General features: G+C 35.4%; 1 protein-coding gene across 2 annotated transcripts in view; it reads left to right on the top strand.

Moving 5' to 3' along the window:
• Positions 1–14,221, top strand: part of LOC150095737 (putative RNA-binding protein 19) — a 288,611-nt gene that overhangs the window by 88,827 nt on the left and 185,563 nt on the right. For both annotated transcript variants that reach the window (XM_090409907.1, XM_090409904.1), the window contains exon 12: positions 4,476–4,514. In XM_090409907.1, coding sequence (XP_090266033.1) covers positions 4,476–4,514 — 39 coding nt within the window. The remainder of the gene's footprint in view (positions 1–4,475; positions 4,515–14,221) is intronic.

Here is a 14,221-nt window from a genome sequence, read left to right as displayed (position 1 = left end):
ACGCCTATAATCTTTCTCAGGACTCTCATATCTGTGGTCTCTAGTCTTTGGTCAAGTGTTTTACTTCTGACACAGCTCTCAGATCCATAAGTTAAAACTGGTTTGAACACTGTCTTGTATACAGCTAATTTAGTGTTCCGACTAATTTCTCTCTTATTCCATATGAATTTATTCAATTGACTTCCCACCATACCAGCTTTGCTGATTCTGTTGTCTATTTCTATATTTAATTTACCATCTTCAGTAAAAATTGTGCCTAAATAGTTGAAATGTTTTACTTGTTCCACAGGTTCTCCATTCACAACACAGTTGACATTTTCAATGATTCTGCCTATTTTCATTGTCTTTGTCTTTTTATTGCTGACCTTCATACCATATCATTACAACAGCTATTCAATTTAGTCAGAGAATCTTGCAGACTTGTAGCGGATTTATTTAGAAGTATAACATCATCCGCATAAAGCAAAGAGCTGACATTTACCTCTCCAATTTTGATATCATGTTTAATACCACTTTCCTTCATAATGTGATCCATATAGATAATGAATAACAGAGGGGATAATGTACATCCTTGTCTCACACCAGATTTAACATTAAACCATCTTCCTGTACTTCCTTCAATTCTAACTGCTGACTTACAACTCAAATAAAGACTTAAGTATTGCTTGATATAATGCCCCATTGACACCATATAACTGCAGTGTATTGAATAGCTTCTCTCTTGGCACCTTGTCATATGCCTTTTCCAGATCGACAAAACTTAAATACAGATCTTTGTTATATTCCCATGTTTTCTCGACTATTTGTCATAAAGTGAAGATCTGATCCTGACAGCCTCTATTTGGCCTGAATCCAGCTTGTTCTTCACCAAGCTTTTCTTCCACAATTCTTCTCAACCGTTTCTCAAGTATACTTGCATAGATCTTGTCAGGAACACTCAGTAGGGAAATACCTCTGTAATTCTCACATGCAGTTTTATTTCCCTTTTTATATATGGGTACTATGAGAGCTCTACTCCAATCATCGGGAATTCATCCCTCTGTCCAGGCTTTCTGAACTATGCAGTCCTGCCACTGTAAGACTCTTATACCACCATACTTCAGCATTTCTGGTCGAATATCATCTACTCCTGCTGCCTTTCTACATTTCAAGCCTTTGATGGCTTTTTCTACTTGAAGTATGGATATGTATTCCTGACTGCATGCATGGTCAGTGTTTTTTATCACTGTGCTGTCATCACTGCTTGTTTCATTTAGCAGTTTTTCAAAGTAATTACTCCATACTTCAAGGATATCTTTTTCTCCCGTTTTCATGTCACCTTTATCATCTCTAATTCCTTTTACAGCACTCTTTCCTCCATTCTTAAGCTTCTTCAACAACCTCCAGAATATTTTGCCACCTTCTTGATATTTATTTTCTGTATTCTTGCCAAAGTCCTCCCATGACTTTTGTTTAGCTAGTTTTACACAGTGTTTAGCATTCTTGCATTTGTCTCTATATTCTCTAAGAGCACATGCTGGCTTATTTGACAGGAACTTTTGGTATGCTTTCTTCTTTTCCTTCACTGCCTCTTTAACTTCCTGTGTCCACCAGGGAGTTCTGATTTTTTTATCCTTACAGACAACCTCACCACATGCCTCTCTGGCAGAATCAATCAATGTTTTCTTCAGAGTTTGCCACTGAATCTCCAAGGTTTGATTCCTGTTCTCAAACTCTTTCATTTTTTCTTCAATAATCTTTGTGTATTTTAGTCTACAGTTCACATCTGAGAGCTGCTCGACTTTTATTCGCTTTAAAACTTTCTTACATGTTATTCTTTTCAATGTGAATTTCAATTTTATCCTGCTCAAGACTAAATAGTGATCACTTCCAATTTCAAATCCTCTGTACACTCTGGTGTCCTGCACCAGGGAGAAAACATCACTATCAACAATAACATAGTCAATGAGACTTTTCTTATTCCTTGCCTCTTCTCTCCATGTGAATTTGTGCACATTTTTATGTTGGAACATGGTGTTAGTAATAACCAGTCCATGTCCTGAGCAGAAATCCAACAGATATTTGCCGTTATTATTAGCTTTGCTCTTTTCTCCAAATTTTCCCAAAATATTTTTGTATGTCTCACAATCATTTCCTACTCTGCTATTTAGATCCCCAACAAGGACCAATTTTTCATTGTGTCAGTTGCTTTTTCTAAAGCATCAAAAAATTCCTCCACTTCTACCTTAGTAGAACCTTCTGTGGGACCATAGGCACAAATAAGTCTCATTGTCCAGTTCCCCATTCTCATATTTGCCCACATTACTCTACTTGAGACTAACTGCCATTCAAGAAGATTAGCCTCGTATTTTGTGTTGAATACTATGGCTACTCCTTCTTTTCCTTGATTGTCATTGCCTGAATATAACATTTTGTATTTATTGCTCAGAACGATCTCACCAGTTTTGGCCTTTTTTGTTTCAGTCACCCCTATTATGTCGATCTGGTACTCTAGTCTTTGGTCAAGTGTTTTATTTCTAACCCAGCTCTCAGATCCATAAGTTGAAATTGGTTTGAACACAGTCTTGTATACAGCTAATTTAGTGTATTTGCATAAAAGGTGTGGTTGCAGTGTTTCACTGCATACCAGGAATATCATACGTAATTTACATCTATTATAGTGCCATGTAATGCCCTAGTGGCAACTTTTAGAACTAACATTGGTTTTTGCACATGTGGGTACAATGAGAACTCTGCTCCAGTCATTCAGAATTCAACCTTCTGAATTATGCAGTGTAACCATAGCAAAACTTTTATACCAATATTTGATAATTTTTGTTTGAATGTCATTTTCCCCAGCTGCCTTTCCACATTTCAAGCTTTTGATAGTTTTTTCTACTTCAAATGTTTATATGTTTGCTAGGAACCATAGCAAAACTTTTATACCAATATGTGATAATTTTTGTTTGAATGTCATTTTCCCCAGCTGCCTTTCCACATTTCAAGCTTTTGATAGTTTTTTCTACTTCAAATGTTTAAATGTTTGCTAGGAATTTTTGGTATGCTTTCTTCTTTCCAGGAGTGTTTCTTTAACTTCATGCATCCTCCATGGTGTTTTTGTTTTTCTATCCTTTCAGACAACTTCACCACATGGCTCCCTAGTTGAATCAGTCAATGTTTTCTTCAATTTGCTAGTGAGACTCCAAGATTTATTTCTTGTTGACAAAATATATATATATATTTTTTTTTTGAACGATGTTTGTTTATTTGAATCTTCAGTACTCTTTTTTACACATTGTTCTTTTCAATGGGATATTCATTTTTATGCTACTTAAAACTACATGATTTTCACTTCCAACAGGGAAAGGTTGCCACCACAGGTTACCATTATATTATTAGCCTTGCCATTTTCTTCAAATTTTCCTGAAACTTTTCGATATTCATTTCCCACTCTGCTGTTTAGATTTCCAATAAGGAGCTTTTCGGTTTTCTTTATGTTAGTTGCATTCACTGATGATTTGAAAATTCCTCCACTTCTTCCTTAGAAGATCTGTCTGTAGGACCATAGACACGTAAGTTTTATTGTCCATTTCCCCATATTGAAGTTTGTCCACATCACTTCAAAATTCAATCAAGAAATTTATTTTTGTGTTTGGTGTTGAATGGTATCACTACTCCTTCCTTTCATTGATCATCATTGCCTGAATATCATATGCTATTAGGATCTTACCTGTTTTAGTTCTTCTGTCTCAGTAATACCAGTTATGTCCACATGGTACATTCCCTGCTTGATTTCCTTTCCATTAATACACCTTATGTTGATGGTTTCGTCAGTTCTGGCATTGCGTTTGTTTGAGTAGCTGACTTTCACTACCAATCTTGGTTCCCTAACGAAAGCAGTGATGGCTTTGTTTAACTAAGCAATGCTCCATCTGTCATGAAATCTCATGTTTGTTTCTAGTATAAGCTAATAGTGAGCAGTTTGGTTTTCTAACTCGTAAATTGCCAGCCTATCTTCTTTCGTTCACTGCCCAGTGGATACTTGCTAAGAGGAAATACCAAGTAAAGCTGAGATTGAACATTAGGTCAGACATCCCAGTCCACATTTCTTAAAGGTTATGTTGAGGTTTCCCAGCTTTGACCCTTTTGCTAAGCTTCTAATTAAAAGAATCTTGCTTAGCAAGGGGGTTGGTTGGTTTATGAACTATAAACCAACATGACTGAACATGACCTTTTTCAAGCCATTTGAAATCTCCAGTATAAAATGCATTGAATGATCTAAAATTATTTATTTTGTGATACTTTTGGAGTTTTCCCAGAATTTAATAAATATGGAACACTGCTGTGTGACTCTTAAAAAAATTGTTACTTGAAAAAAAAATTCTTGTACAACTGCACATACTTAATTTTTTACTTTCATGCTATTATTATTTTTATCTTACTGGAGGAATATAAATAATCTTAAATAAAACAATAAAACTGTTTTCACCTTATAGAACCTACTGGATAGAGAAGGATCAGAATCTATTGCTGAGGTAGGAGTGTCTTCCTGTATCATATAATTGTCAATATAGATGTTACTTTTGTTCTACTTTAATAAATTTTGACATTTTTTATTTTTAAAGAATAAGTCTTGAATAGTAACATATAAATAATGTACACCCTCTATTGTCATGTATCATGATGGACCACTATAGGCTTTTGAAATGTTAGCTGGTCTCAGAAAACTAAGTTTTTCATTCCACAAAATAGACATGCTGGGGAAAAAAAAAAAAAAAATATATATATAATATATATTATTATTACATGACACCTACAGGGAGTCCAAAGACTCATTGAGGAAGGGCACCTACTCCACAACTCTCCATCTCCACCACTCAGTCCACCAACTACAATGAACCGCAACTACTTTCATCCTCTACTCCAACGCCATCTACCACCCACCACCACTAAGTATTTTCACGGACAATCACAAACATCCATGCACATGGTGTGATTCAAACCTGTAGCCTTTTGGCTGGAGAGTGGATACGCTAACCAGAAATAACCAGAGTGGGTCACCAGGCAGTGACCCACTCTGTAATATGACATGTTATCCTTTTTGCAGTGATGATTACTTGCAGGCTAACTGCTCAGCCTGAATTTCATTGCTATTCATCACTCCACTCCACTGCTACTACTAGCTCCTTTTATTGTTGTGATCAAGTATGAAGGACTGATGATTTTGAGTTGTCACCATACCTTAACTCCTCTGTATTTCTTGAATGATAGAAACATTCCTTTCTCCATCGTTTGGTGTCTGGTGCTGATGTTCCTTCTTACATGTTAGCCATAACTGCTTCTGTATGTTGGACAGGTATTGTACTCTCAGTTGTCATCTGCTTTTATACCCCATTTGAAAATGTCAGACATTTAGTGTGTTCCCCCGTAGTCCTTGGCTGTACTGCACAATCATTTATCCAATCAACACAGTATGTCTACTGGACTTTGAAATCTAGCAATCTTCTGTCTACCCCTTGGATCAGTCAGCTGTTTCCAGCCACGTTGATCTGGGGTATTGTATTTATTGTACTATTTTTGGCGTACCTAAGAAAACAATGTCATCTAATTAAGCAATAGTTTCCTAGCTACTTTTACCAGCCCCATCTTACTTTAACAACCTTTGTTTTTTCTCTCTCTAACACACACACACACACACACACACAAATGAATACAGATACTGTCTCCTGGAAACAATCTGCTACATCATCATTATAGGCAGTACCTACATTGTTGTTAGTTACTAACTCGAATAAAGGGACTTCTTTATTCAAGCAGCATTTCATTAGAATGTATTACAATTAAACAGATCAGTTTTTTGTTGTTTTCAGCAGTCGATAAAAATTTTAAAGCAGATTCTGACATTCTAGATATTGTCCTTTTTTTTCCATCCACAAGTTACTTGATTATCCACATTTAATAATGAGAAATTTATGAAAAGTCATAGTTTTTTATATTTTTTTATTTTATTTTATTTTTCTCCATTAAGAACTTAGATAAACTAAATCATTTTTATGCAAGACTAATGTGTTCCTCTGTTGGCCTGTGTTTTACTCTACCATATGCAAATGCTAAAACTTCACTAGTTGCTCTAAATATCCAATACAGTGCAACCACAACTATCTTAAATCAAGAGAATCATTAAACGTATGGTAATTCACTATCTGTTTATTAAATACTAAAAATGACTTCTTCAATCAAATTAGTTCACAGTACAGTCATACCCTGAAGTTACGCGGTAGGTGGGACCAACAAAAAGCACGTAAGTTGAATTCACATAACTCGGGTATAATTTTGCATACAAACATACAAAATATTAGTTAATTGGGACCAAAGGTTTACAAAAACACCTATATTTTTTAAGAAATATAATCATAATTGTAGTTTTTCGTACATAAAAAAAAAGAAAGTTATTTCGATGTCAATGGTTTCATAAAATCTAATAGATTCGTCTGATGGCATAATGTCTTTTTCTTGTCACGCAAAATTTCTTCATAGCAAGCTAATGATTTTTTTATTCCTTACCTTGTGGCTACAATTTGTTCCTCGTTAGAATCTATGTCCTCCAAAATCTGTAAACCTTTCTTTTATGATTGTTTCTTACTGTGGATTCCTGTAGATCAAACTTCTTTGCTAGCTCACAAATTTTCATTCCACCTTCAAAATCCTTAATAATGTTGAGTTTTGTTTCCAAAGTCAATGTTTTTCTTTTCTTGCTAGCTGTAGAAGAATCGGACTTGCTTCCTTTGGACGACTTTATTATTTTTTATGTGATAAAATTTTTATCAAAAACATAACATTAAACAATCGCAAGGTTTGTAGACTATAACATGTTCGTGTATGAATGGAGACCGTGCGAAACACGTCAGTGCTTGTTCACAGCATGTGCGACACTGGCGAATGTGGCCGGCGCCGGAAAGATATGACTAGTGATGATGGAGGACGGGAATACGTACGTATATGAAACCGCGTAACTCCGTAAAACCGTGTAAATTACATATGATCACATTAAAAATTAACTCATCACCATCATCAGTTCTTAACATAGGTATCCTCAAGAGATGCACGAAACACTATGCTAGTACAACATAATTAAGTTTACATTATTACTATATTCAACAAAATTAATGAAACAACGTTTTTCATGAATATTTTATTTTTATCAGTGTCTCTAAAGGTGAATATTTGATATAATAGGCATTCTGGCATGCATATTCCAAGTATCCAATAGAAATTAATCTACCATTCAACATGTCCACACAATGCATACTGATGCCTATAAAAACAGTTGTGACCACATCACTTCATTCCCATTTTTTGGCTTGCTTAATGGGTTAGCTATATCTCAAGCACCTTCAGGATGGCAAGTCATCATCATTTGGATGATTCTTTGAGATGGTGAGCCATTGGATGACTTGAAGCCTGGCATTTGCTGGCAAAGGCAGCATGTTGGCTTAACATCTCACAAAGTGTCATCTTGGCAGTTTCATGGATGTATGGATGCAGTTTCAGGAAACATGAATCAATACAAAAAAGAGCTGGCTGAGGTCACCCGAGGACTACATCAACCTGAACAAACCACTATCTGGCTGTAAACAGCAAGACAATCCTTGAATGTTCTGTCACCAACTGTTTCTTGAGATTGCTTTGGCCACAGGTGAAAACATTTCCAACCAGACTGTATTAAGAAGGCTCGGTTCAGGTGAGCTTTATGCAAGTAAGTTAGTAGTTGGTATTTCATTAATCACAAACCACTTCAGGGCTCATCAGAACTTGTGCTATGAACATGTGACTTGTAGTCCTGACAAATGTGATACAGTTCTGTTTTCTGATCAGTCTGTTTTAGCCTACAAACAGATTCTAGACATTGTTTGGTCTGGAGAGAACAAGGAATGTTGTACTATTCCTACAGCATCAGAGAAAGGGGCACTTAAAATGGAGGCAGTGTTCTCGTATGGCGGAATGATGATCAACAGCCATACCCTTCATGTTTTTGATAGGGATAACATAACACTGCACAGAGGTAGTACTAAAAATAGATCCTCAAACCATATGTCTGACATTGGATGGATGCAGTTGGCCCAGATGTGCATGACATTGCCACTGCCCATAGAGTGTAGTGAAGGAATATCTTGAAACTGAAGGTATCCAGCAACTGCTATGGCTATCACGAATACCCATGTAAATCCAATCGAATGTGTGAGACAATTGGGCATCGTATTGCATGCTGACAGCTACTGCCTTTGTCACTTGGTGAGCTAAAGTCTGCTCTGGTGGATGAATGGAATTTCTTATATTGAGCATGGCCCACTGCTGTCAGGCCTTTTTAGTCATTAGAGGAGGATCATATGCCTTAATGATATGTGATTATATCAACTTCTGTAATGTGATCTTTTTTTAGTAATTCTTGTATGCCCTATTTAATGTCTCCTATTCCTGTCTGACACTTCTCACTGTTCCATAATTTTATTATTATTCTGTTGTACATCACCATACTAAATTTTGCTCTACTTTATTGCAAACTTCATGATTTACACCACATTTTCAATGGGTTTTGTTAATTTTGTCGAGCAGTGTAGCTTGATATATTTTTGTCTTTTAAAGCACTACAAAAACATGACAATATTACAAACCTAACAAATAACAGATTAATTTGGAAGAAAATTTGAAATGTGGTTTTTACTTTTAAAATAATTTAGATGTTATACTATGTATACGTTAATAAGAATATTTCATTTTACCTCTGACATGTCATCATCAGTATGGAAAAACAATAAAGTAAACATTCAAAGATAGTTGGTTGTAATTGATGTAGGAAAAAAAAAAGCCATCGTCAAGGTGTCAGCATATCTAATACATGATGGGAACTAAAAAACATGCGCTATTAAGAAACATAACGCTGTATACAGGTGCAAATGTGATATATAAATTTTAAAAAATGTGAATATAAATGCTTTATCAGCTTTTCATTTTTCCAAAGGCACTCTTTTACCTCTATTTTTATTTATTTAATTTTTTTTAAATCAGCAGGAGTCAGTATTTACTTCTCACCATTGCTTAGGTTGATTGCATTCTCATAGCATGTCATCATGTTGGAGGTTTAATGTAGTAGTGACAACACTAAGAAAGAATTAAAAACTAATTTTAATGCCTCCAATATTTCTTCTCAGTTATTGAGACATCTTCAAGGAGTACAAATAACATTTGTAACACACACACAAAGAGAACACAATACTAAATGACACACATGAGTGACTCTAAAGACCTATCTAGGTGGTGCATCCTCTATGGTTGTGGAGGTGGCCCAGGATGTAAACTGGAACCTCTTATAATTATTGTGCCCGAAATTTTGGGAAGTTTTATGCATCTGTATTCGATGAGATTAGATTGTCTTTCCTTTTTAAATTTACCATGGTGGAGTATGGTGGTTTTCTTCCAGAAGGTTCTGTGAGTGATTCCAATGCAGGGCCAGATTGATCATAGTCATGATTGCAAATGTAAGATTTCTGTTCATCTAAACAGACAGTGGCTGATCTACTTGTCTGTCTGAAATAAGCCAACTTGCAGGAACAGGGTACCTTATATACTTCAGGCACTGGGAGAGTAGAGAGCTGGTCTTTGGTAGAACAAATAAGAGTGTAGCAAGTTTCCAGTAAGGCTTAAAAGCTGTATAAAGGTTGTACTTTTCTAATGACCTGGCTTTTTTTTTTGATGTGCCACGGATGTAGGGGATGATGATAGCATTTTTGAAATCCTTCTGAAGAGATGGCTGAGGAATGAGGGGGAGGGGGGGGTGACTGGTTATTTTTTTACTTCTGTAATCAATGTAGTCATTAGATAGGAAGGTGTTGTGTATATGGTTGAGTTTAGTTGAAAGAGAGGTTCCTCTAGAACAAAGATTATAAGCTCTTTGTTAGAGTTTTAACGATGCCATATTGTTAAGCAGGGCGATGGTGGGAAAGTTTGTGGATGTATCTGCCTGTGTGAGCGAGTTGGAGGTTTGAAATTTAATTTTAAAAAATTAAATTTCACTTTTAAAAAAAATTTTAAAACATTTTAAACTAAATTTAAAAGGAAAGACTATTTTTGTAATCTGCAGCAGCATTCAGAAATCAACCTAACCTCAACAAAGGGGATTAAAAACTAATTAAAATTAGTTTTTAATCCTTTCCTAGTGCTGTCAATATTCCAATAAATCTCCAATAGATGTCCTCCCAGTAATTGAGCGTTAACACAGATACTAATCATTCATGGTGAAGAAATAACACGCAAAGCAGGACAATACAGTAAGTCAAAACTATGTTTATCTAGACCATTAAATTGGCTGTCCTTTCTTAAAAGATGTCAGGATACAAGAGGCAAGAGTGATACCTAACTGCATCAAACTGAAAATCAAATTTCAGTCAAAAAAAGCCCAACTTATATACAAATGTGCCAGCCTTGCACTACTGTGAAAACAGATCACTGCATTGTGTGCCAGCCATTGCTCATTACATTTGGAGCTCTCAGCAGTCCTCAAACCTGAACTTTGGTCCATTTTTTTGGGCATCTCAGAAGCATCTAACAAAAAAAGAATTCCAAAAAATAAGCTCATCACAAAATATAACCTTCTATGTAAATCTAAATCATAACCACAAATTCAACAACTCCATACAGTAGCGAATCTATCTCTGAAGAGGCTCAGTGAAAATGACATCAGCATCCTTAGCTTCGGCCACAATTTTGCTGTCACACTGAAAGAAGTGCCACTGCTAGACATTATGTACGAGACTGGTCAGAAAAATTCTTGGCCTAACAACGAAAAAACAAATTTATAATTTCAAGATTATTTTTATTTTTCAACATAATCTCCCTTAAGACTAATTCATTTATTCCAACGATGCTCCACCACTTATCCCATCCCTGTAGCGGTTCTCAGTAAGATCTGCAAAATACCCCTCTACAGCTGCAATATCCTCTTGATTCGAAGAAAAACACTGACTAACAAGGAAGAGTTTTAGTTTTGGGAAGAGATAGAAGTCAGAGGGAGCCAAATCTGGGGAATAAGGTGGATGTTCCAACAATTCATAGTGCAGATCCCTTAATTTTCCCATTGCCAAAACACCTTTGTGGGCAGTTGCATTGTCCTGATGAAAGATGATTTTTTCCTTCTGCAAACCGGGTCTTTTCTCATGAATTTTTTGTCTAGTCTGGTTAAAAGATCGGAATAATATTCCTCCAGTTATGGTTTTACCCTTTCAAGATAATTAATAGACAAAATGCTTTCTTCTTCTTCTTCTTCTGCTCTCTTCCATCATCTATGTGGATGATGATGAGGCCGAATGAACTCTTTCCACTTCTGTCTGTCCTGGGAGAGTCCGAACAATTCTGTCCAGTTTGGTATCGCTTGTTGTGATTTGGTTTTCAGGTCCTCTTTTATTTTGTCTATCCATCTAATTCTGGGCCGTCCTTTGGATCTTCTACCTTCCATCATTGTATTCAAGGCTTTAGATGGTAGTCTTTCTGTTCCCATTCTGGTCACATGGCCAAACTATCGCAGTCTTCTTTCTTGGATTTTGTCTATTATTGTTATCTCTTGTTTTAGTCGTTTCCTGATGTCTTCATTTCTTAGTCAATCCAGCAGAGATACTTCAAGTAATCTTCTTAGCCAACCCATTTCAGTAACTAATAATTTTTTCTCTTCAGTCTTTTTGAGATTCCAGCATTCACTTCCATAGAGGAGTATTGGGAGGACTATTGTTTCATAGATTCTTACTTTTGTTACTTGTTTGATGTCTTTTGACTTCCATGTTTTATCAAGTCGTTCAAAAGTTTGGGATACTTGACTGATTCGTCTGTTTATATCTTTTATAATTTCACCATTGTACTCAATAACTCCTCTAAGGTAGGTGAAGTTTTCTACCTGCTCTAGATTCTTACTATCAATTTCAATTTTCAGATTGGTGCTTCTTTTTCCTATTTGCATAATTTTTGTTTTGTCTATATTTATGTTTAATCCAGATTTTATACACTCCTCCTTTATTTTATCAGAAATTCCCTGTAGATTTTCTTTTGTGCTTGCAAGTAATGCAATGTCTTCTGCAAATTTTAAATTTGTCACATTTTTCCCATATATTTTGATTCCGGAGTCTTCATTGTTTAAGGCCTTATTGGTTGCTTCTTCCAGGGTAAGATTGAACAGGTCTGGTGATAGATTGCATCCCTGTCTTATTCCGCTCTTATTCCGAACCAGTTGGTTAAGGTGTCTTCCATTCGTACTGCACTTTCAGATTTCTCATATAGATTCTTTATTATTCTAATGGTTTTGTTGGGAATTCCAAATTCTTCCACAGTTTTCCATAGTTCTCTTCTAGGATTGAATCAAATGCCTCACGAAAGTCTATGAAATTTATGTAGCAACTTTGGTTGTACTCTAATGTCTTTTCTATTAGCTGTCTTAAGGTGAATATTTGATCAATTGTGCTTTGCCCTGGTCTGAAACCGGCTTGTTCTTCTCCTAGTGCCAGTTCTATATATGACTTAATTTGTTTATGGAGTACTTTCATAAAAACCTTACTTGGAATACTGAGGAGGCTAATGCCTCTGTAATTATTGCATTCTGTTTTATCTCCTTTTTTTAGTATATAGGAGTTATGACTGATTTGGTCCAATCAGTAGGCACTGCTTCATTTTTGTAGATTCTTCCAAATAATGTTTTTAATGGTTCCAAAAGTTGTTCGTTTCCTGCTTTTAAGAATTCTGCATGTATTTGATCAATGCCAGGTGTTTCCTTTCCTAGTTTTGAGTTTTTCTATGCTGTGTGCTGTTATTTCTTTGGTGAAGATATTTGTTTCCTCTTCCATTTCAGTGTCTGGAATTGTAATATCCTGGGAGCTGTTTTTATTATATAAATCTTTGAAGTATTCTTCCCATCTGACCCTTCTTTTTGTTTTATTTTCAGTTAGTTGTCCCTCTTTGTTTTTGGTCATTATAATTTTTGTTGTCCATGTCTTACTAATTTGGTCTATTTGTTTATATAATCCATGAAGGTTATTTTCTTTTGATAGCTTTTGTGCCATTTTGCATTTTTCTCCTAACCAGTTATTCTTCTCTCTTTTAATTAGTTTTCTAATTTCTCTGGTTAATCTATTATATTCATTTCTGTTATAGTTCTGTTTTAGTTTCATGCTTTTCCTTTGATTGCTTAACCTTTTTACTTCATTCGAGATCCGATCCTTTCTACTTTCTCCTTCTGCGTAACTATTGTTTTTTTCTGCCGAATTTAATATTATTTCCTTTAATTTGCTCCAATGTTCTTCGATGTTTATATTCTGTTTTGGTAGTTCCTTCAGGTTTTTATCTAGTTCTAGTTGATATTTTCTTAGAATATTGTTGTCTTGTAGTTTTGTTACATTTAGTCTCCTTTTGACTCTAAAAGTGCTTCCAGATTTTAACTTTATTCTTCGGTTTGCTAATACTAGTTTATGGTCTGATCCACAATCTGCAGTTTAGGATACTTGATTTCCATCTTTGGTTTACAATAATATAGTCTATCATATTCTTGGTTTGTCTGTCTGGTGATATCCATGTCCATTTTCTTTGGAGTTTTGGATGTTTAAAAAAAAATGCTTTAGCATCCCAAACTACCGATGCCGTGACCTTTCCTGCTGATGGAACCGACTTTGTTTTCTTTGTGCTGAACAATCGGCTTCTGTCCACTGTTTTGACTGCTGTTTGGGTTATGGTGAATCCAAGTCTCATCCATAGTAATAATTCGATGCACAAAATCAGTTTTATTCTTATTAAAATGCTCCAAGCACTGTCCAGAGATTTTCATGTGAGTGCGTTTTTGATCTGTTATGAGCAAGTGTGGCACCCATCTTGCACAAAGCTTTTCCATTTGCAATTCTTCATGCAAAATATATCCTGCACATTCTTTTGAAATGCCTATAATCTCAGCAATTTCATACACTTTGACTTGCCGGTCATCCAATACTATATTGTGCATTTATAAACTTCGAATGAATTTCTTTTGGTGTTAAACTTTCTTTTACAAAGAATTTATGACTGCACGATACTCAATTTTATTCATTTCAAGGGATACAGATAACACTTTTGCTTCAGACAGCTGTATAAAATAAACTACTTGATAGAATGATTTGCAATTTCACATGGATGCTTTTGACAGATGTACCAACTTGGGAAAAAAAAATCTTGCCGATAG

This window comes from Typopeltis vanoorti, chromosome 20 (assembly GCF_054136105.1).
Source record: "Typopeltis vanoorti isolate ZY-2024b chromosome 20, IOZ_Tvanoo_1.0, whole genome shotgun sequence".
In the NCBI taxonomy this organism is placed as follows: Eukaryota; Metazoa; Arthropoda; class Arachnida; order Uropygi; family Thelyphonidae; genus Typopeltis; species Typopeltis vanoorti.
This window is presented reverse-complemented; position numbering and strand designations above follow the sequence as displayed.